Raw genomic sequence first — 23239 nt, 5'->3', positions numbered from 1 at the left:
TGGGACTGTACAGCAGAGGCCAGCTGACAAACCTCCTGGAAGTAGCCTAGTCTGTAACTGTGCTGGTACAGTTGGATGCCTGGCCAGGATCCTTCTGATCCCTGGACACTTGGCTGACCAGCCCTCCTGCTTCCTCTCCTCAACCTTCCCAACAGGCCTATTTGGACTCTGTGTACCCCTGGCAATGCCATTGGTTCTAGAGTTGGGGCCATTCTCTCTGAAGCTCTCTGAAACTGGCTCTCCTCTCCATGGGGGAGGCCAGGAAAACAGCCAGACTACATGTTGTTTGTAGCTGAGGTCAAGTATGGAGCTGGCATGTTGTATAATGACTTGGCATGTTGGCAAACCTAAGAACCTTGACAAGCTTTCTGATGATTGTCCTTTCACCCTCATCAGAAGTGTTTAGCCAAGGAGGAGGGGTAGTGGGAAGAGGAAAAACTGCCTCTATTAATTAGTCTTTATTGTCCTTACTTGGGACTCTCTGACTTGACCTGGTTCCTAATAGCATTGTCAGAAGGAAAAACCCACCATCCTGAAGGCTCCTGGGAACTCTTCAAGGCCTCCTTTCTTGGGATCATGAACAGACTCTGAGCTTTCTCTTTTGAGAAGGGATTTCTTTTTTTATTTTATGTTATTTTATTTTATTTTATTTTATTTTATTTTTAACATTTATTTATTGTTGAGACACAGAGAGACACAGAGCGTGAGCAGGGGAGGGGTAGAGAGAGGGGGAGACACAGAATCTGAAGTAGGCTACAGGCTCTGAGCTATCAGCACAGAACCCGACGCGGAGCTCAAACTCACAAACTACCAGATCATGACCTGAGCTGAAGTCAGTCGCTCAACTAACTGAACCACCCAGGCTCCCCTTGAGAAGTGATTTCTAATGCCTATGTTCTGGAAAAGGAATAATACAGATAGAAAGCTGTTGTCACTTCATCAGCCAACAGACCATTTCCGCTAAATTTGTGATTCCAGGAAAGGCCGGTGAAGAAATTTACACGTAGCCACCAGAGACTGTGGTGTAATGGGCTGGGTGACGACAGGGTATCTTCTGTGATGCTGCAAGCCATGCTCATTTTCTTATCTACACCCCCATCTAAACAATCATGGTGCATCATAATTATAGTAAGAACTACCATTTTTTGAGTGTTTACTATGTACCAGACACTGTCCTAAGCATTTCACATTTGTATCATCTAACTTAATTCTTATAACAACCTAATAACTGTAGTACTGGTCATACATATTTTACAAATAGGGAAATGAAAGTCATAGAGCTAGTAAGTAGCATAGCTGAGATTTGAACCCAGGTGTTCTGACTCCTTGCTTACAAGAATGAATCTCTTTACATTCCTGAATATGGTCAGGTTGTTTAACCTCCCTGAGGCTCAGTTTCCTCTTCTGTAGCTTCAGAGTAAAAACACTCACCCTGCTTGCCACACACAGGTGGTGTCAGATAACACTGAAGGGTATTGATTCAAAAGCTTTATGAACTCTCAAATGTCAACAAAAGTGCCGATACAGTTCTCCTGGGTCTCTGGCTCCTGCTGGGGGAGTCCGTGGAGCAACCCTGCCATCTGCTGTTGTAATGTTGATGTTGCTGCCGCATTTACTGACCCAAGCCTTTGATTCTAGTTGGCTTATTTGTCTACTTTATCTCTAAGGAAAGAGCCAGCCAGCAAGTCATTAAGGCTGGCAGTTAAACGGACTAGGGCTTGCCTGACAGAGGACAAACAGCTGGGCCTTCCTCTGCCCCCACAAACAACTCCAGCGTGAACACGGAGTGGGACTTCTAGTATATAGCAGCAGTATGTTACCTTCAGCATGCCTTAATACTGCTCTGTTCTTTGGGAAGAGAGAACTAAGATCCCAGAGAAGCCCCACAGCTGCTGTCTGGGGCAGAGATGAAGAGGGGTAGGGTGGAGCCAGTAATGGAAGACAGATATTTATTAAGCATTGTATTGAGAATTTCACTTAGGTTATCTGATTCAACCCTCACAATAACTCTACAACTGCATTTAAAAAAATTTTTTTTTCAACGTTTATTTATTTTTGGGACAGAGAGAGACAGAGCATGAACGGGGGAGGGGCAGAGAGAGAGGGAGACACAGAATCGGAAACAGGCTCCAGGCTCTGAGCCATCAGCCCAGAGCCCGACGCGGGGCTCGAACTCACGGACCACGAGGTCCTGACCTGGCTGAAGTTGGACGCTTAACCGACTGTGCCACCCAGGCGCCCCTACAACTGCATTTTACATGAAAACAGGAAGGTCCAGAAAGGTAGAGGAACTTGCTCAGGGTCACCCAGAGCTAACATTTGAACTCAGGTCTCCCTGACTCTGAAGAGGGTCTTCTCTCCACTAGGACTCCCCAGAAAGAATAGTAGACTTAGAGTCACAAGAGCTGAATTTGGGTCTTAGCTGAGCCAGGCTGGCTGTAACTGTGGGCTAGTTCCTTTGCCACTGTGAACTTCAATTCCTCATCTATGAGATATAGTAAAAGTAATCCACCTCATGAACTTGTTGTGAGGATCAAGGAGGTAATGGATAAGAAGGCACTCTGAGGGGCACCTGAGTGGCTCAGTTGGTTAAGCATCTGACTCTTGATTTCAGCTCAGGTCAGGATCTCACAAAACAAAGCACTCTGAAAACATGAGGATGGTGTAATGTGAAGGGTTAGCAGTGAGCAGCACATGGGAATTTTGTGCTGCTTACGTTACCAGTTCACATATAATTTTGAGCATCATTTGCTATATCAAAGGCACCAAATTAGATGCTGTTGGGGATACAGATTTAACATACTGGCCTGGTCTCCTAACTGGCTCCCTCAGACAGCTGAAAAATGGTAATAATGTGGAGCAGTCCTAATAGTGGGCTCTAGTGTGACTTCTATTCTCATTCCCCTGAAACAGTGTTCCCTTAGTAACTTTCCAGGGGACAGCCACATCAGTCCATCCACTGGCCGCTCTTCAGTCTTCATCTTGTATGACCTTCCAAGTTACACTAGAGGTTAGTAGAGAAAAGTGAACAAGATTTTGGAGTCAACCTGTTTGAGTTTCCATCCCAGTTTCTCTTGAGTCAGCTGACCTTGAGTTTCTTTCCACAGTTTCCTCATCTATAAAAGGGGAAGTAAAATGCTTCCCACCTGAAAAGGTTGTTGTGCAGCATTAAATTTGATCATGTATTCAAAGCCCTTAGCACAGTGCCTGGCCATAATTAGGACTTAATAGATGTTAGCATTTATTATTATGTCAGTATTTTTGTCACTCTTGAAACATTCTCTTCCCTCGACTTCCATGACATTCCATACTCTCCTGCTTCCCCCCACCCCCCCCCCCCTTTTCTGGTCATTCCAGTTTACTTATCCTCTATCTAACTCTGAAATGTTGCTGTTCCTCCAGGCACACTCTCTGTTTCTCCCTAGGCAATCTCACCCACACCCATGGCTTCCTCCACACACTGATGAGTCCAAAGTTTGTATCTACAATCCAAACCTTTCCACTGGGCTCTTGTCCTGTCTATCCTACTATGAACCTCTCCTGCCTATTTGAATGTCTTCCAGGCATCCCAGATCCAGCTGGACTTTCATTCTTCCTCCCCAAATTAGCTTCTCTTCAGTATAACCTGTCTCATTGAATGGCATGACCATCCACCCCACTGCCTAAGCCAGAACCTGGAAGTGCTTCTTGATACCTCTTCTCTCTCATCCCCAATATCCACACCTGTCAGTTTTATCTCCAGGTTATATTTTGAATGCGTCCATTTCTTTCCATTTCTCCTACTACCACCCTATTCCAGGCTATTATTGTCTCTCACCTGGGTGACTAAAGTAGCCTTCTAACTGCATAGTCACTTGCACCACCCAATCCATTCTCCACAGAGCGGCCAGAATGAGTGACCTTAAAAAAAAAATCTGAGCACGTCACACTGTCATCTCTCCATCCTTATATGCATCCATGATTTTGCAGTGCTCTTGGATAAAAACCAGTCCCTAATGTGGCCTACAGAGCCCCTCGTGGCCTGGCCTCTCCCCATAGCCTCCTGCTCACTCTACTTCAGTCTCACTGCTCCTCCTCACAGGGTCCAAAACACACCCCGCTTCCTTCTGACAGCCTCCTGTTCCCACTGTTCTCTCTGCCTGGAATGCCCCCTCACTCTCTTTTGGCCTAATTAACTCTTGCTCATCCTTCAGATCTTTACCTGAATGTCTCAAAGAAATAGTTATAGAATAGGTCATGACCCCCTGTTTTATGCTTTCATAGACCTTCCCTTTGATGCTTTTTTTTGTGGTTTTAATTTTACGTTTATTCATTTGATCATCTCCTTAATAACATCCTGAGACCTCTAATATTCTGTAAGTATAACCTGATCACGGACCATGGGACATTTTGCCCTTCATTGTGTCACCACTGAGCACATCATTGGCATGTGAGGGATATTTGTTGAATGAGTTGCCAGGGTGGCCAAGAGACATGATGTAAGCAAGGCCTTTCCCTGCCCTTCCTCTTCCCCACATCCTTTCCTTAGCAGCCACTGTGTCTGCAGTTACTGTAAGTGGCAGAGAGGAATTGGTTCTAGACATTGGGTTGTTTTGGAAAGTTGCCTGCGATGTTGAAGTGAGAAGTTAAAGCTTTGTCTTCTGCCCCAAAGGAGCCAGAGATGATGACCCAGGAATCCTGTTCAGCAGCAGGTCTTGAGCTGTGCTTCTTTGTAGGTACCAGCCAGACAGGAACAAATTGTGAAGAGAAAGGCAGTAGAGGGAAGAAAGAGCCCAACTACTCTAGACGAAACTAATTATGAATTGAAATCTGACAAGTTTCAGTTCTAATTGTAAGTTTTTTTATTTTTTAAATTTTATAAATCTTTGAAAGATGATATTAGCTAAAGATGTACGTTAAGTTTAGAGTGGAAAAAATGGAATATTTACATAATATCTTTTACTTATGGGTGATTTGGGGCAGGGAGGGGGTGAATAGGTTGGTGATTCCCCAAGAAGTTGGAAATGAAGTTTGTCCTCTGGGGGGTTAAACTAGTCAGATCTACATGTAATAGGAACAGTATCATATGGTAGTTAAGAGCACAGACTCAAGAACCAGATTGCTTGGGTTCGAATCCTGGTTCTGTCATTTATTGCTTGTGTACATTGGGCAAGTTACTTACCCTTTTTGTGCTTCATTTCCTCATCTGTAAAACGAAGATACTAACCTTTTGTCTAGTTCCTAATATTATTATGAGGGATAAATAAATGAAGTCCTGTGTAGTATTGGGTAAGAACAGGGCTTCACGTGCAGTGAGCACTCATGAGTATTAGCCATTTATTATTAGCTACGAGGGAGCCAAATGTCTCCCAGAGCTGAATAATATGTGAATTGGTGATTGTTATATATCTGAAGAAGTAATTAATTTTTTTTCAATTAAAAATTATTTTATTCAGGGTGCCTTGGTGGCTCAGCTGGTTAGGCATCCAACTTCAGCTCAGGTCATGATCCTATGGTTTGTGAGTTCAAGCCCTGCATCAGGCTCTGTGCTGATAACTCAGAGCCTAGAGCCTGCTGTGGACTGTGTCTCCCTCTCTCTCTGCCCCTCCCCAACTCACACTCTGTCTCTCTCTGTCTGTCTGTCTCTCTCTCTTTCTCTCTGTCTCTCTCAAAAATAAATTAATACTTAAAAAAATATATTGTACTAAACTGGGGCAGCCACTCTGGAAAACAGTATGGAGGTTCCTCAAAAAGTTAAAAATAGAACTACCCTATGACCCAGGAATTACACTACTAGGTATTTACCCTAAGTATACAAAAGTACTGATTTGGAGGAGCATATGCACCCTGATGTTTACAGCGGCAGTATCAATAGTAGCCAAATTATGGAAAGAACCCAAATGTCATCGACTGATGAATGGATAAAGAAGTTGTGGTATATACACAATGGAATGTTACTCGGCTATCAAAAGAATGAAATCTTGCCATTTGCAACCATGTGGATAAAGCTAGAGTATATTATGCTAAGTGAAATAAGTAGGTCAGAGAAAAACAAATACTATGATTTCACTTGTGAAATTTAAGAAACAAATGAATATAAGGGAAGCAAGAAAATAACAGAGAGGAAGGCAAATGATGAGACTCTTAACTATAGAGAACAAACTGAGGGTTGCTGGAGGGGAGGTGGGTGGGGGGATGGGCTAAATGGGTGATGGGCATTAAGGAAGGCATTTGTTGTGAGCACTGGGTGTTGTATGTAAGTGATGAATCACTAAATTCTACTCCTGAAACAAATACTACACTATGTGCTAACTAGAATTTAAATTAAAACTTGAGGGGCACTTGGGTGGCTCAGGTGGTTAAGCATCCAACTTTGGCTCAAGTCATGATCTCGCAGTTCATGAGTTTGAGCCCCACATCTGGCTCTGTGCTGACGGTGTGGAACCCGCTTCAGATCCTCTGTCCCCCCCCCCCCTGCCCCTTCCCCGCTCACTTGTTCTCTCTCTCTCTCTTCCTTTCTCTCTGTCAAAAATAAAGAAACATTAATAAATACTTGAAAAAAAGGGTTTTTTTTAATTTTTTTTTTTTAACATTTATTCATTTTTGAGACAGAGAGAGACAGAGCATGAACGGAGGAAGGTCAGAGAGAGAGGGAGACACAGAATCTGAAACAGGCTCCAGGCTCTGAGCTGTCAGCACAGAGCCCGACGCGGGGCTCGAACTCACAGACCGTGAGATCATGACCTGAGCCGAAGTTGGACGCCCAACCGACTGAGCCACCCAGGCGCCCCTGAAAAAATTAGTTTAAAGCCCAGAAGAATAATGAGTGGCCAGCAGTGAAACAGAAAGTGAAAAATCAGTGAGGCAAAATTAGTAGTACGTCCAGATAAAAATATTTAATTTGAATTTGGTCACCAGAAGGGAGTTCTTTGTTATAGACAGGACTGATTTGGCTGGCTTGCCAGTACCAGAATGAAATTTCTCTCTATGGCTGCTCATCTCCCTTTAAGTCCATACTCACAAAACAACCTTCTGATGCCTAATCCAGCTTCTTGGGCATCTTGATAACAGGAAGGGTCTAAAGGTAGTACTTGTATGGGGGATGTGGGTATTCTAAGTTAAAGTGTCAACTCGTAAATGGACCGTGGGATTGATAAATGGTTAGAGGCATCCTAGAATGTCTGTACCTCTCCAGGTGCTATGAAGCCCTGTTTCCGGACCTCAGAAGCCAAAAAAAATAAGGCTTCATTGAAGTAGGATCATTCAGCCAGAAAATGCTAGTCTTGGAGAGGTCTCTAGATGGTGAACCAGTTAACCTTTCTCTGACTACAACCCCTTCCTCATGTCTCTCTTCAGTATTGACCTCCTGTGTGTGGAATTTTTTGCTTACTTAACTCCTTCCTTTTACAGAGGAAGAAATTAAAGCCCAGAGAGGTTTAATGGCTTGCCTCAGATCACACAGCAAGTCTGTTTTTAGCCAAGTCACATTTTCAGTTTTTCTCTTTTCAGGCCAGGGCTCTTTTCCTGGCATTACCTACAGATTTGTTAAGATATCCAAAGTGTTTTTTTCCCATTGTGGCCAGGAGAAGAATATGTAAACATAGCATTAGACACCGAAGGTTGGACATTCAGTTGTATCACATAGCAACAGTAGATGATTATTTACAAGAGGTTACAACTTCACTCTTATGTGCTTACAGCCCATACAGGCAAATCTCAGTTGTTAAAATGACCAGCTCAGTAGACATGTTGCCTGAGAATGAAGCCATGGTCTGCCATTAGTGAACACTTAGCCAGCAGACTTCATATGGACATAAGTGCAGCCAGCTGTAGACTTGAGATAAAAATGCGCATTCAAGGAGACTAATTGGCAACTAAAAACCAGCACCCTCTTTGGTGTCTGAGGCTTTGTGTTCCATTAATTGAGAATCTCTGCTTACTTAAATATCTCTGATAACTCTTCACTGCCTGTGGATGACTCTTTCACCTAGCAGACCTGACGCTTGGTGATCTGCCCTTGCCCTCTCCCACCATCCCAGCCTCCTCTTGATCACCCTTCACATGTGCCCTGCACTGCAGCTTATGGACCATACTCTTCTCCCTCAGTGCACTTGCACGTATTGTTTCTTCAGGCTGGAATTCCTCTTGTCTGCCTGGTAATCAACCTTCAGATTCAACTGATACACCTCATCCTCTGTGGAGGAGCCTAGCCAAATCCACCCTGAACCTTCCCCACCAAACATAGGAGACTTTCTCCCTCTTTGTTATTCTCATACCTCAGTTATAGTCCTGTCAATATTTGTTTACACATCTAAGTTTACACATCTAAGTGTATGTTTACACATACACTCTTAGAGTATGAAATTCTTCAAGTCTGAAGCCATATCTAGTTCATCTTGGTATCCCAGAGCTTAGCAGAGTGCCCAGAATGCAGTGGGTGCTCAGTGTTTGTTAAGCGAAAGATGTTTTTGTCAAATGACCACCTTTCTCTTTGGACACATGGATAAGCCCTTTCAGTATGCATCTTCACCATCTCTTTGCTCTACAGTATTCTTTCAGGCAAGAGCTTTTCTTCTGAAATGGGAGCATGGAGTAAGACCTCTGTCCGTAAGTGTCATTCCAAAGCTGAAATCTATCAAAGGTCAAGTTATGGCATGCCTTCTGCACTGTGGCAGTCCACTGTGCTAATTTGCTTTGTATTTTTCCTCCAAGGGCTGGAATCCCCCCTTCCCTTGGGCAGTATTTGGAGGAGTGCTAGCAAATTCTCTTTCTCCACATTTGTCACCATTACCAGGAAAAACCTCCCAAGTACCTTAGGCCAGATTTGAGGGTAATTTTTTTCTCTCTGTTGGTCATCTTCTGGCAATACCTTCCTGAGGCTGTTCTGTAGTGATCCTGCTTAGATCCAAGGATGCTCCACTGGGCTCCCATCAATAGCCCCGACTCTTACAGCAGCATCAGCTGTTTCTGAAATTGGCTAATGTCAGCCCTTGTGTTTTGTTTCAGTTCCAAAGGTGGCCTTTTCATGTGATGACCTGTATTCTGGAGTCCTGTTTTCCCACCATACCCTGAGTAACACTACAGTGTCACTGAAGGAAAAAGAGAGGCAGCTACTGTGGGGTTGCAAATAAGTAAGAACAACACTAGGAAGGTGAAAGTCCCCAGTGAGCCAAGGCTTTACAAAATGTAGACATTTTATAAACATTTATTTTTAATTATTCTCAATCCAGAATAAGAAGGTGAACAGCCTATCTTCAAGTCATTTCCTCATTTGTAGCCAGGAGGTAATAGTGACCTATTCGGCTTGCCTCTCAAGGTTAGTATGAGAAAAGAATGAAATCAAGTGGAAAAAAAGCCCATAGGAAAGAGTAAAGTAGTGGATTCCATCTTCAATGTGCATCAGAAACACTGGGGCTTGTTTAAAATGCAGATTCTTGTGCATGGTCTCAGCCATTCCTATTATGTAGGCTTGGGGTAAGGTCCAGGAGTCTTCATTTTCAACAAGCTCCCCCTGGGAGTCTGATGCTGCTATTCCACATTTTCAACCACATTTTCAGAAATACCACTGTAAATCAAATAGCAAGTGTAAAATAGTTATTTGAGGCAACTTTACTGTCTCAGACCTGAAATCCAAAGACTTGGGTTAAATCCCAGCTCTGCCGATTGCTAGACCTGTGACCTTGAATAATAGCTTTCATTGTGAACCTTAGCTCCTCATATGTGAAAAGGAGATAGCAACCTCAACCTCACAAAGTTTTTAGAATTAAATGAAAGCATATGTGAACAAGCCCACCTCAGTGCCTAACTCCTGGAACTTAGTCAGTGTTTTGCAGAGTGGGAGCTAAGTGTCCACAACTTCTGGAATGTGGTGTCATGTTAGCAAACACCAGCAAAAGATAATCTTTGGCATTCGTCTTAAGTGTCATGGCAATCTGGAAAGAACCTTAGAGATTTAGTCCAATCCTTTGATTTACAGCTCATGAACTTGAAACTAGGGAGGGGGGATGTGAAGCCCAAGATGCATGAGGGTACCCAATCACATGAAATGTGTTTAGTTTTTAGACTGGAAAATTCTTTCCCAGTATACTGAAAAAAGAAAAAAATGAAAAATCTTTGTGGCATAATAACAGAACCTCTATTAGTAACTTTTGAGAAACCGAATGGGGGCAGTACCCCAAGTATAATGGTTATTTGAGCCATACCTGCCATATACCAAGGACCTATCAGTGAAATAAAGATGGAAATGGCTAACTGGCTCAGTTTTCAAAAAGAAGGAAATAGAGATGCTGGAAAAAGTGAACTCATAATCCTTTTAACTTGACTTCTTCACCAAATTCTGATGGAATTCTGTGGAAATTTGCAGATATTGGAATAGGTGGACAGTGAGCACTTAGAAAAGGAGCCGATTACTAGGATTCAGCAGTAGTGAATTAGCCATGACTAATTAGACTTGACTTCATATTTTCACTGGGTTGCTAGTTGTGAGACCCTCTCTTGATTTCCCTAAGACATTTGATAAGCTCTTTCATGATACCCTGACAGTAAGAATGTGGGCAGGAAATCTAGAAAAATCAGATACAGGAATTGAACACACCCAGCAGTTTGGGGCCCTCTATTGGAGAGGTGGGATTCCTGAACACCTTGCTAGGGCTCATGTTGAGGAAAAGGTATGGGTTTTGAGGTCAGCAAGGTAGCTTTTAATCTCAGTCTTGTACTTCCCAGCAGTAACCTTGGATGAATCACCTAATACCTCTAGGCTGCCCTTACCTGGTCTGTGCTATAGGTATTCCTCGTGAGGTTGTTACAGGGACTAAACTGGATGATGAGTATAAAAGCCCTCTGTAAATTAAAAATGCTTTACAAACATTAGTTACCACCGCCATTCTAGTACTGTGGTTGCTCATAATGGGGGGTCCTGAGTTACATGTTTATTTAGTGGGCATCTGTGGATGAAGGGTGAGCCTGGTATGGGCCTCATGTCGTTGGATCTGGCACTAGACAGATATGGGGTCAGAGCCCTTCTTGGCGTGTGGTGCTTAGGGACACATCAAGGGAACTCTTCCCAAAGGAGATTGAGTGCTCTGTTGGAGCTGGATCTAGAAAAAGGAGGCAACCACCAGCCTGAAGATACAGGAGGCTACAGAAAGAGCTAAGAGAGCAAAGGTTTGGGAAAGCCTGTGTGGCCAGGTCAGGAAGTAGAGTGGGGCCGGAGGTGGCCAAAGCCATGACCCTGGTAGGGAAGCTGAAGAAATAGCCCCAGGAGTTCTGTGTGCAGTGTACCCAGGCAGGCTTTGCCTTTGGACAAGAGCACTAGGAAAAAAGTGTGAAGAGACATTTGCTCTAAATCTTGGGGCTTCTTTTTTGTTGTTATTCATTTATCGCCTTAAAAAGCAGCAATTAAGTGTATAAGAAAAAATGGAAACAGTATCAAAAGGGTAGAAAATTAATACTGTTTTTATCCCTGCTTCGAGAGATCTCACTACTTGAAAGGAGAAACTGATAACCAAGTAGTGCAATCTTCCAGATGGTCTTTAAGGATTATGCACATAGAATTTTTAAACAATGGAACTATTATGTTTACTCTCTGATGCTAGGATTTATTTATTTATTTATTTATTTATTTATTTATTTTTAATTTACATCCAAACTAGCATGTAGTACACCAATGATTTCAGGAGTAGATTCCTTAGTGCCCCTTACCCATTTAGCCCATCCCCCCTCCCACAACCCCTCCAGTAACCCTTAGTTTGTTCTCCATATTTATGAACCTCTTCTGTTTTGTCCCCCTCCCTGTTTTTATATTATTTTTGTTTCCCTTCTCTTATGTTCATCTGTTTTGTCTCTTAAAGTCCTCATATGGTGAAGTCATATGATTTTTGTGTTTCTCTGACTAATTTCACTTAGCATAATACCCTCCAGTTTCATCCACGTAGTTGCAAATGGCAAGATTTCATTCTTTTTGATTGCCGACTAATACTCTATTGTATATATATGCCACATCTTCTTTATGCATTCATCTATCGATGGACATTTGGGCTCTTTCCATACGTTGGCTATTGTTGCTAGTGCTGCTATAAACATGGGGGTGCACGTGTCCCTTCGAAACAACACACCTGTATCCTTTGGATAAATGCCTAGTAGTGCAATTGCTGGTTCGTAGGGTAGTTCTGTTTTTAGTTTTTTGAGGAACCTCTGTACTGTTTTCCAGAGTGGCTGCACCAGCTTGCATTCCCATAGGATTTTTTAACGTAATACCTTACCTGGGACAACTTCTGTTTCAGTACCTAGGGTCTGCCTAATTATTATTATTTTTTTAATTTTTTTAATGTTTATTTATTTTTGAGACAGAGACAGAGCGTGAGCAAGGGAGGGGCAGAGAGAGAGGGAGACACAGAATCTGAAGCAGGCTCCAGGCTCTGAGCTGTCAGCACAGATCCCGACGCGGGGCTTGAACTCACGAACTGTGAGATCATGACCTGAGCCGAAGTTGGACACTTAACCGACTGAGCCACCCAGGCGCCCCTACCTAATTATTTTTAATAGCTGCATAATATTTTATTGTATGCCTGTGTAATTATATTTAGCCCACCCCTATTAATGGACACGTGACTGTTTCTAATCTTTTAGTATTAAATCGTGCCGGACACATGTCCTGGCACATTCGTACAAATATTTCTCTGGGCAAAATTTCTATCAGTGGAATTTCTAGGACTCCTGTTTTAGAAGGATGATGGCTGCTGTAGTGTTTCCGCACTACAGAGAAGAGAAGCAGAGGCTGGAACAATGGTCAGTAGATGGGAGTGGAAATGCTCACCTTTCAAGGTTCAGAAGTAGTAGAGTCCCAGCAGTTCCATTTTTTGGTTGGAGTCCTCCTGGCCAATAGAGGGCCCCACACTACACAGTTCCTTGGGCTTCGGATTATCTGACCAGAGCTGCGGGGGCGGGGGGGGGGGGGGGGGGGCGGTGATTCACCACTCCTCACTAGAGTGCTTGCTTAGGGCGACCAGCCTTGAAGGCTGTCGCCTCCAGCCTCTCACAGACACCTTGAAGCCTTGTGTCTCAGCTGGTCCTGAAGAATCAGATTGCTTGACACCTTGAAGCCTTGTGTCTCAGCTGGTCCTGAAGAATCAGATTGCTTGGCTTCTGGTCAGGTTTGCAACTTGTAAAATGTGCAGGAGATTAGTACCTCTCCTGCCATCTTATCCTGTCCATAACTGCCAGTACAAGGATCCTTGCAGTTGCCTCTGGCAGTTGTAGCTGTTGAATCCTCTGCCAGCTGCTCTAGGGACCTAGAAGAGCAGCTTTCCACACAAGGCCAGTATCCAAGGGCAGGAGGGGGAAGTATAGTCTCCAGTATAACCTTTCACCTCCCAGTTCTGGGTGGTTTAGGCCCTTTGAAGTTGGCCTTGAGGAACCAACCACACACTTGGGTCTGAGCAGCCAGCAGCTTATCACATCTGGTGATCAGTCCTTCAGTGGTTCCTCCTGAAGTCTGGATTTATGGAGGTCACATGGATTCCACCTAGGAGGAGCTTCCACTTCAGCTCATGACATGGGGAGATGGCTGCCCCTCTTTGAGGGGGAGGCAGTTTTCATGGCATTGAGAAGCCCTCACACTAGTTCCCCACACACCCACCCACCCACTGAATCCTTTGTAAGCAGAGTGGGGGGAACAGAGAACGCCTGCAGCCTCCTGCTCGCATTCCTAGACACCGACTCACTGCGCCTGCCGCCGCTGGAACAGCAGAGCTGTGTGAAATGTCAAGAGGAGTTATGCTCATGGGCTCCCTGGCCCCAGTCTCTTTGTGGCTTGCATTTTCTTCCATCTGCACTCTGTTCATCAGATGGAAATCAGAGGGTGCAATTAGAAGATAATTTGCTAGTTCCAAACTTAATTTGGGGCCCTCTTCTTGCCTGATCGAATTACAAGGGAACATAATAGATTATGGTGAGAAATAGTTGGCTCTGTCACTGGGAGAAAGAGAGCTCCTAGCTCTCCAGCTGGACAGGGCTTTTGGTATCCTGTGTGTTTCCCCTTTCCACTGTGCTCCACCTCCTCTGTGGCTCCTGTGTGGCCCCCAGGTTGGGATCCTGTTCACCTCCGGGCTTGCTCAAGAGGTTTAAACTCCACTAGAGACCAAAGGAAAACAAGCAGCCCTCTGCAACTTCATAGGGCTGACAAATGTTGAAGCTGGAAGCTATTTAGAGACCTAACCAAGGCCCAGACAGAGGCAACAACTTACTGAAGGCCACATAGCTAGCCCATAGTGGTAGTAACAATAGTCTTAATGATATTAGCAGCTCACATTTATCAACCCTTAATGTGTTCCAGACCCTGTGCCAAGGGCTTACGCGCAGTTCGTTGTCACATTCAAATCCAGACAGTCTGGCTCTGGGCCCAGACTGGGCTCCAGCATAGCAATGGCGGAGCTCAGTATAAAAAGCCTGGGTTCGAATCCTGGCTTCACCTCACACTTGTACAGCTGGGTAGCCTCACACAAGCAGTTTAGACTGTGCTTCAATTCCTATCTCTGTAAAAAGGGAGAAATCCTAGCACTACTGACTAGTGTGGGTTAAAATTCATTCATATGTATGAGTGCTGTGGGCAGTTAGTTCTTGGTGCAGGGTGAGCGCCTGGCCAGTGCTTGTTCCTGCTGGCTGCTTCTGGGGGCTGGAGTGTGGTATCTGTATGGCAGTGGATAAAGGTGGCTGAGTTCTGTACATATGTCAAAAGCTGGTCTTCACTATTAGAGGCAGTAAACAGAGTGGTTGAGTGCCTTCACTGCAGAGCATAGGTTGGCAAACTATGGCCTCTGATTTTTACATTTTTTAATGAGGGTTGGGAAGCAAAAGAGTGTTTCATGTTACATGAAAATTACATGAAATTCAAATTTCATTGTCCATAAATAGAGGTTTATTGGAAAATAGTCACATCCATTTGTTTACATTTTATATACAGGCACTTTCACACTGCAGTGCCAGAGTTGAGTAGCTGTGACAATCTATAATTGTGTAGACCTGCAAAGCCTAAAATATTTATTCTCTGGCCCTTTACAGAAAAGGTGTTCCTGACCCTGTAAGTGACCAGTAAGTCACACTTACTGGTTTTGAAACCCAGCTATACCACTTACTAGCTGTTTGTCTTCAGACTAGTGATATAACCCTTCAGAACCTCAGTTTCCTTATCTGGTAAATGGGGGTAACATCTACACCCATATATTGGCAATTAAAGTATGATAGATGAAAGATGCAGAGCTCTTAATACAGAGCTAGGAACTAAGTGTTTAATAAATGGTAGCTTATTACAGGGTGCAAACGCAATCTGTTTTATCACATTCATTGTTACCCGTGTATCCAATCAATAGAGGAATGGGAAAAGGTTCCCTTGTAATCCAGCCACCACCTTTGCCACAGACTTTCCTGTCACGGTGATAGGGTGACTTCAGTGGAGAGGAATGTGTGCCTGGTGGGAGAGAGCTACTGTCACTCCCTCAAGTCCAGCAGTGGGGTCTGGATGTGTCCCAATCTAGCAACCTTGCTTTTCCCCTCACAGTCCTGCACTCAGGGGAACAAGAGGCTTTCCCAATGGTGGGCTATGTTTTGGTCATCCCCTCAGCCAGTGCTCTTCAGCCAGACCACCACTCCAGATACTAAGGCCCATCATCCCCACAGGCACTCCCAGGCTTGTCCTCCATCATGCCCCATTTTTCTGTTTGAGAAGCTTGGTTACCATGGACACAATGGAAAAAGTGCCACTGCCCACCAAGGCCAATGGATGGCATTCTGGCAATGAAAGAATATAAATGAAAAAGGGGTGACAGGTGATCTGGGCTCTAGTCCCTATGCTGTCTCCTACTTGCAGAAGGGCTTTGAGGGAGCTATTTCCCCTTGAAGAGTCAGAATAAGCTCCAGCCTCAGAGCTCTGGCTCTGGAGCTCTCACAAGGGCCTACATTTAAATCCCAGCCCTGCCACTGACTAGTATTTTGGCCTGAGTTAGTTAGCTAATCTCTCAACCTCTATCTCCTTGTTTATAGAGGTAATTCCCATCTCGGAGAAATAAGAGAGTGCTTACACAGTGCTTGCTACATGGAGAAATGTCAGGTGTCAGTGACCACTCCAGGCCTTGTTTCCTCTTTCCCAGCACAGCTCTGCCCAGAAGTGGAATGGCAGCCCCCATTGGCTAGCCCTGGGGGCTGTCCTCAGGCCAGGCAGAGGGAAGGGATGAATGGGGACCCTAACACTAGGACCCAGTAGATGCCAGCCCAGAGCACAAAACCTAGAGGGTAGTTCTCTGGACCTGGGTCTCTAGATCTGTCTCTCCAACCCGGAGAGACCATCCCCCACCCACCCCTTTTGAGGGGAGGTGTGGCTTGGCCTGGAGTTGGTATGTTTGTTTTGCTTCACCTCCGAGCAGAGTTACTATACTTTGGGCAACTCCTCAGGCTAGGGACACTTGGAGGCAGATGGGCTCTCTCTCTCTTGCCCTGCCCTTCCCCAAGTTCAGGGATGGACGCTCAGCCAGTCCTGGTTATTGTCTATGGCGCTAGTCTGCAGCCTCCCTCCAGCCCAGCTCCACCCCTTGCCTGCAAGGTCTATTTCCTAATAGCTGCTCCAACCACACACCTCGGTTCCGCGAGGAGCCCCTCCTCTTCCTCCCTCCCTCCCTCATCAGGGGAGGGACCGAAGAAGAAGGCTAACTTGACAGCAGCGCTTCTTTCTTAGCTAGTCACCGGCCCCTGCCCAAGAATCCCTGTGTGTCCTGTGTGTGTGTGTGTGTGTGTGTGTGTGTATAGCCTCTGCAGAGAGGTGGTTCTCCCGGAGTCCCCAGCGTCTGCTGGAGCTTCCGAGAACTGGGGAGGAGCCATCCCAGCCATGAGCTCCTGCGGGAATCTGCCAGGGGGCAAGTGGCCCGGAGTCCTCACGCCCCTTCGGCTGCTCCGGAGGGAGAGGTGAGCACTGGGCAGACCGCCCGCAGCCAGAGGTGCCGGGAGCCCTGGGCCTGTCATGGTGGCCGTCTGCAGCCAGCCTGAGGCACTCCCAGACGGGTTTGCAGCTGAGCTTGTTTATCTGGTGTGGGAAGAAGATGGGGAGTTACTTGTCCGTCCCGGCTTACTTCACCTCCAGAGACCCCTTTCGGTGAGTTGGGCTCAGAGTCCCTTTTCCATCTCCTCTTCTGGCCCCTGGTCCTGAGGGAAGGGCAGAGGCCTCAGATTTCACTAATCCTTTGACCATCGGTTCTGTCAGGCAGAAGCTAGTAGAAGCTGTTCCCAAGCAGAATAGGCCTGCTGAAGGCTCCCACCATGGTCTAGGAATGGTGAGGTGAGGGATATGCCCACATGGAAGCTCTTGGGGAATTCCGGCTCTCCTTCCTTCCCAGGCACACCTGAAAGAGCCTCCAAAAGATGCCGCTGACCCTGCCTGTTCTTGGTGTTACTGCTTCCGGGGGAAGAGCACAAATGGGGTGCTTTCTTCCAGCTCTCACATGTCTTACCTGCAGGCCTTGCTGTCTGCCAGGAATTTGCCTCAACAAGCAGGATGGGCAGGTTTTGCCAAACGGCATGGAAGAAGCTGGCAAAACCTGGGTGTGGGCATCCTAGTACACAGTAGGCGCTCTATAAACGCTTTTTCTATTAATGGCAGGCATATTTGCCTCTGGCTTTAAGGGTTTCTGAGCTCTCAGGTGAGTACAGTTGCTAAGGAAAGGCCTGGGCAGGTGCTTCCAAGACTGGGGCAGTTGGCTTTGGGGTGTTCCTGAGCTTCAGGCTAGCCCACCCCACCCCTGCCCCATGCAGGTCAGGTCCCCAGGCCTGAGACTTCTCGGGGCCTTTTTCTATGGGGCTTCTCGGAGGTGTAGAAACTTTCTACTTCTGACCTGCCTTTCTTTGCTCACTGCCCCACCCTACCTCCAACAGAAACTCCCCAGGGGGTTTCTGGCCCTCCGGGTCCCTTCTTGAATGGAGCCATTCCTGGCTGGGGTGGGGCTTGTTTTCATTCTTTGGGAGCAGCCTTTGTTCCAAGGGCTGCCTCCCCCTCACCAGTGGTCCTGGTCGACTTCTCCCTTTTGGCTTCCCCAACCCAGCTTCATGCCCAGACCTTGCTGCTGGGATACTCGTCAGGTGGCCATGCCCTGAGCAAAAAAGCAGAATACCATGTGGTTTCAGGGAATTACTGGACCCTGGTTGAGTGATGGGAAGCCTTTGGATATGGGGGAGGGGGAAGAGAACTTGGCCTTCAGGGCTGACTCTTCCAGGCACCCTCCTAGGCGCTTTATCCTTTGATTCTCTCAAAACCTAATGTCATTAAGTATCCCCATTTTACTGAAGAGGCAACCACTTTCAACAGAGTTAACATGTGGGGTCTCTCTGGCCAGCCTTTGTCGTATTCCTGAGTTTGTTTCATCCTTCAAAAGGCACCTTCCTCTGCTCGCACCTCCCCCCAGGGCTGTCTCAGATTTGCTTTTCTCTCCCAGCAGAGGGAATCCAGAAAGGGCCCTCATAGGTTGCCTGGAACATCGGAGGGATGGCAGAGATTCTTTTCTGAAGAGCCAATGGGAATTGATCTTGAGTTTAGGAGGCAGGTTTTACCATGTGGAATCAAGATGCCAAATGTTTGAAATAGCCACTACTTTAGCCAGAGCCTCATTAATCCCTCTTACTCTTAATCCTGGAAAGGCAGTTTAGGGGAGGGGTTGTTCCCTTAGGAGCCAGGAATGCTGTGCCCCTTTTAATCTCGGGACAAGACACAACTCAGCTAAAGCAGATAATAAACTCTCAACCTGGACCTTTGAGAGTCATGACACTGATGCTACCCAGGTCCCACCTGTCCTTTGTCTTGCTCTGTCTCCATGCCTCTGGGGAACCTGACTACCCTCTCTCTGCCCCAGTTCTTATTTGTCCAGCTGGAGTCAGGGGGTTACTGACTCGCTTTAGACCCTCCCACCTCCCCCCCCCCCATGAGGGGCTACATTTCTGGAGCCACTTCTGAAGAGATAGCCAACACTCAGGGCTCTGTGCCCCACAGGAGGGACCACCCAGACTTTCTGCTCTCCCAGGTATCAGTCTAATTGATCACCACTGTCACTGGTCAGAAAATCACTTCTACCATCAGCCCCCTCCCTTATTACAGGGCATTCTCAAGGGCTCCTTTCTGACCTGGTGCCAGTCCCCTCCCTGGGCCTCAGTTCCTCCTCTGCAGAGCATAGGATTGGGCTTCCTAGACTCCCTGAACACAACCTTGCCAGATTCTGTGAAACAAATTAAGTCCTTGACCTCAAGTCTCTGGGGGAGTACAAAGTCCACTGGACTAGGGCTGTGGTTGCAGGAAAGTGATGCAACCAGATTCCATGGGGACATGATCAGGCGTGACAATGCACAAGGGAGGGAAGAGGGAGCAGGGAATGAAGAATGTAATTTCTGTACCCTATACACCCCTACCTGACAGACTGCCCTCAGCAGAGTGCCACTAGTGTGAAGGGGGAGATACAATTTTGGTGTGCTTCCAAGTAAGAAAATGTCTCAAATTGGAATTTACAGAAGAGGTAAATTAAGGAGTGACTTTTGTCTGACATCTTTAAAGGATTTTTCTTTTTATAGAATTTCCCTTAATGTCTAACATTGATTGAATGGGTTTGGTTTACACATTGTCTCTTAAAGAGAATAGGTGCATCTTTGTATCCCAAAGCAACCTGTGTTTAAAGGGAGAAATTATTCTTAACTCTTCCCAGCTTAGCAGTAACTTTTTGGCAGCTGCCTTAGGTCCTGACTCCTCGTCTAAAAAGTGAAGGACTTGGATTAGGTGAATGATTCCTACAACTCCGCAAGTCATGTGGCTCCTCAAAGACACACAGGCTCTTTTCCATTTTTTTACTAATCATGGAGGCTCTACCCTTAACTTCAGTATGACTGCACAAATTACTTGAATCTACAGGTTTCCTGGCTTTTGGTTGGAACTGAATCAACGCACTCTGGTAACACTTCTTGCTGATCAGAGGCTTGTTATGTGTTTGGTTAATTTTTTTTAAGCAGGATAACATCATAGTCTATAATAATTACAGCTTCACTGACAGCCTGTTTGAGTCTACAGGAAGGAGTAATAAAGGGATCTTTAGTGGTAGGAGACTGGGCTCTGATGGGCCAGTATCTGTAGGTGCCTGTTACATCCACCCTTCTGTGCCTGGGGGAGAGCTGGCATCCCTGGTCACAGTACCCTCAGGCTGTGGCACAGAGACCTGTCCATTTTCCCTTTTTAGCCCAGTCAGAGCTCAGAGGCAAGGGTCTAGAAACAGCTTCTCCCCAACAGTCTGTCTGCTCATTCAGGAGGCTAACGATGAGCATCCAACGGACCTTTACTAGGACATGGGAGGGCTTGTTTTTTTGTGTGTGTTTTTGTTTTTTTAAGTTTGTTTATTTATTTTGAGGGGGGAGGGGCAGAGAGAGAGGAGAGAATATCCCAAGCAGGCTTGGTGCTGTTAGTGTGCATAGCCCAATGCGGGACTTGAAGTCACAAACTGTGAGCTCATGACCTGAGCCTAAATCAAGAGTCGGATGCTTTAGTGACTGAGCCACCCAGGTACCCCATGGTGGGCTTTTTCTTTAACTTGTGTAAATCTACTGTAATAGTGACTACTTCAACCACATAAGGTTGAAATATTACCTGTAAACATTTGGTCTGAAAAATTTGCATGTGAGTGAGGGCTGGGCTTATTATGTCTTATCTCACTTGGCCTCTCCCTGCACAGCACCTTGCCTGTTTGGTCTTGCACATCCTAGATGCACAGTAACTATTTCCTAATTGATAATAATAAATTTTTTCTAATTTATTAGATAAATGATTCATTTTAGGACCTTCTTTACTCACAGAAATCTGTTTGGTTCCAGGCCAAGATGCAGATCCATATTGCTTAGGCACAGGAGGGAAAGGAGTCTGTCTACTTTTGCCCTTGCTGTTCTCAAGTTAAAGAGGGGAGGGAGGGAAATGGACATTTACTGGGCACCTGCTTGAGCATCTGTACATAATTTTCATAAACTGGTGAGGTTTTATCATCACTGGTATACAAATAAGGAAACTATGGCCCAGAGTCCTAAAGTAACTGGCTTGAAGTGACACAGATAGTAAATGACAAAGAAAGAATGTGGACCCAGATCTTGAAAGAGTTATTTTGAGAATTTCAACCTGATTATCTTTTTTTTTTTTTCTTTTTTCTTTTTTTTTTTTTTTAAACTGTGTTCCCTACTGACTCATAAGTCCTTAGTTTGAGGCCACTAACTGGTTCAGTCAGTGGAACATATGACTCTTGATCAGGTTGTGAGTTTGAACCCTACATTGAGTGTAGAAATTACTTAAAAATAAAGTCTTTTATTTTTTTAATTTTTTTAGGCCCTTAGTTTGGATCTGAGCTGCCCACTGAACTGACCATAGTGCTTTGGGAGAGGAATTTTCAAGGTTGTCGGCTATCCTCAACACATGTGGGCCTGTCTGTGATCTCCCCTGACTGGAGGGTTTCAGCTCTGTTCCCTCTGGTTGCTCAGGAGAGGGTCTGATACCTCAGGCCTCTATTTAGGGTTCCACCACCAGCTCCACTACCTCCAAGCTGAATGCCCTTGGGCAACCTGCTGCTAGGGCAGATTTTGACATTCACTTGAAACTTTCAAAAATTGAAAGCTGCAATAAAAAAGGCTTGGCTTTGGGAGAAACATATCGTGGCCATGGCCTCTAACAATCTGAGGGGGGCGTTTTGGGGGTAGCACCTTACATTTCCAGAGTGTGTTTTGGATTCTTTTTATGTTTATTTACTTTTTTCTTTCTTTTTTTTTTTTTTTTTAATGTTTATTTTTGAAAGAGAGAGAGAACAAGTAGGGGAGGGACAGGGAGAGGGGGTCAGAGGGTCTGAAGTGGACTCTGTGCTGACAGCAGGGCTCGAACCCACGCGATGCGGGGCTCGAACCAGGAAACGCCCTGCACATCGTGAGATCATGACCTGAGCCGAAGTCGGATGCTTAACTGAGCCACCTAGGCACCCCATAATGTTTATTTACTTTTTGAGAGATAGACCTCGAGAGCGCAAGTTGGGAGGGTCAGAGAGAGAGGGGGAGACGAGGATCCAAAGCTGGCTCTCTGCTGTCAGCACAGAGCCCAATGTGGGGCTCAAACCCACCAACCAGGAGATCATGACCTGAGCTGAAGTCCAACACTTAACAGACTTAGCCACCCAGGTGCCCCATGGATTCTTTTCTTAAAAAGGCAGAGACTGCTGGGGAACAATGCTGTGGACTAAAGGAAGAAGGAGAATCATTGTGCCATTTAAATTCAGTACTTGGATTTAAGGGGAAGCCCTCACAAAGTGTTAACATTCAGGGGCGCCTGGGTGGCGCGGTCGGTTAAGCGCCCGACTTCAGCCAGGTCACGATCTCGCGGTCCGTGAGTTCAAGCCCCGCGTCGGGCTCTGTGCTGACGGCTCAGAGCCTGGAGCCTGCTTCCGGTTCTGTGTCTCCCTCTCTCTGTGACCCTCCCCCGTTCATGCTCTGTCTCTCTCTGTCTCAAAAATAAATAAACGTTAAAAAAAATTAAAAAAAAAACAAAAAAAAAACAAAAAAAAAACAAAGTGTTAACATTCAGGGGGACTTGAGCTCTCATTTTCACAGATGCAAATCCTGAGGCCCAGCTTAGTAGATGTGCTGCATTACTCAGGTGCTCAGGTGATGTAGTCTAGTGGAAATGGCTTCATAGCCAAGTACACATAGGTTAAGACTCTAGCTCCATCCTGTGTGTGTCAGGCAACTTTGCACAAGTGACTTGACTCTGCTTTTCAGTGTTCTATAAGACAGGGATAATCCTATCACTTTGCAGGATGTGGCCAGGATATAAGTAAGGCACCTCATAGAGTGCCCAGAATATGGTTGGCATTTAAGTAACAGTCGACAGTAATTGTTCTTAATATCTAAGCTAGGACTCTAAGTCTACCACTTGGGTGACCTGAGAACCAATTGTGTTCTGTGACAAAACAGCTTAGGGACCCACAACCAGCCCTCCTATCAGCTGTTCACCTTCCTATTATTCAGACATACCTGTGTCAGCCAACTTTGGCTGTTTCGCTGGCCATGCCCTTCAAAGGCATTCCCTGACACATGGTGTGCCTTGGTGATGTCGCTCTCCAGGCAGGTGTTCTTCCCAGAAGTCTGGCGTGGCTCTCTCCTGCATGTCTGCACTCGTTTCTCTCCCCACTCTCCTGGGCCTGGCCAGGGCTACCTGCAACAAACAAAA

General features: G+C 45.7%; 1 protein-coding gene across 5 annotated transcripts in view; it reads left to right on the top strand.

Annotated features, from left to right (window-relative positions):
- LIMK2 (LIM domain kinase 2) overlaps window positions 1–23239 on the top strand; it is a 59904-nt gene that overhangs the window by 14794 nt on the left and 21871 nt on the right. For 2 of the 5 annotated variants that reach the window (XM_045458278.1, XM_045458277.1), the window contains exon 1: window positions 16645–17116. The exons of 2 other annotated variants lie outside the window; for them this stretch is intronic. In XM_045458278.1, coding sequence (XP_045314234.1) covers window positions 16985–17116 — 132 coding nt within the window. In that variant the 5' untranslated portion in view covers window positions 16645–16984. Of the gene's footprint in view, window positions 1–16644; window positions 17117–23239 lie in introns of those variants that run through there. One more of the 5 variants, XM_045458276.1, reaches the window with a different exon arrangement.

This window comes from Leopardus geoffroyi, chromosome D3 (assembly GCF_018350155.1).
Source record: "Leopardus geoffroyi isolate Oge1 chromosome D3, O.geoffroyi_Oge1_pat1.0, whole genome shotgun sequence".
In the NCBI taxonomy this organism is placed as follows: Eukaryota; Metazoa; Chordata; class Mammalia; order Carnivora; family Felidae; genus Leopardus; species Leopardus geoffroyi.
This window is presented reverse-complemented; position numbering and strand designations above follow the sequence as displayed.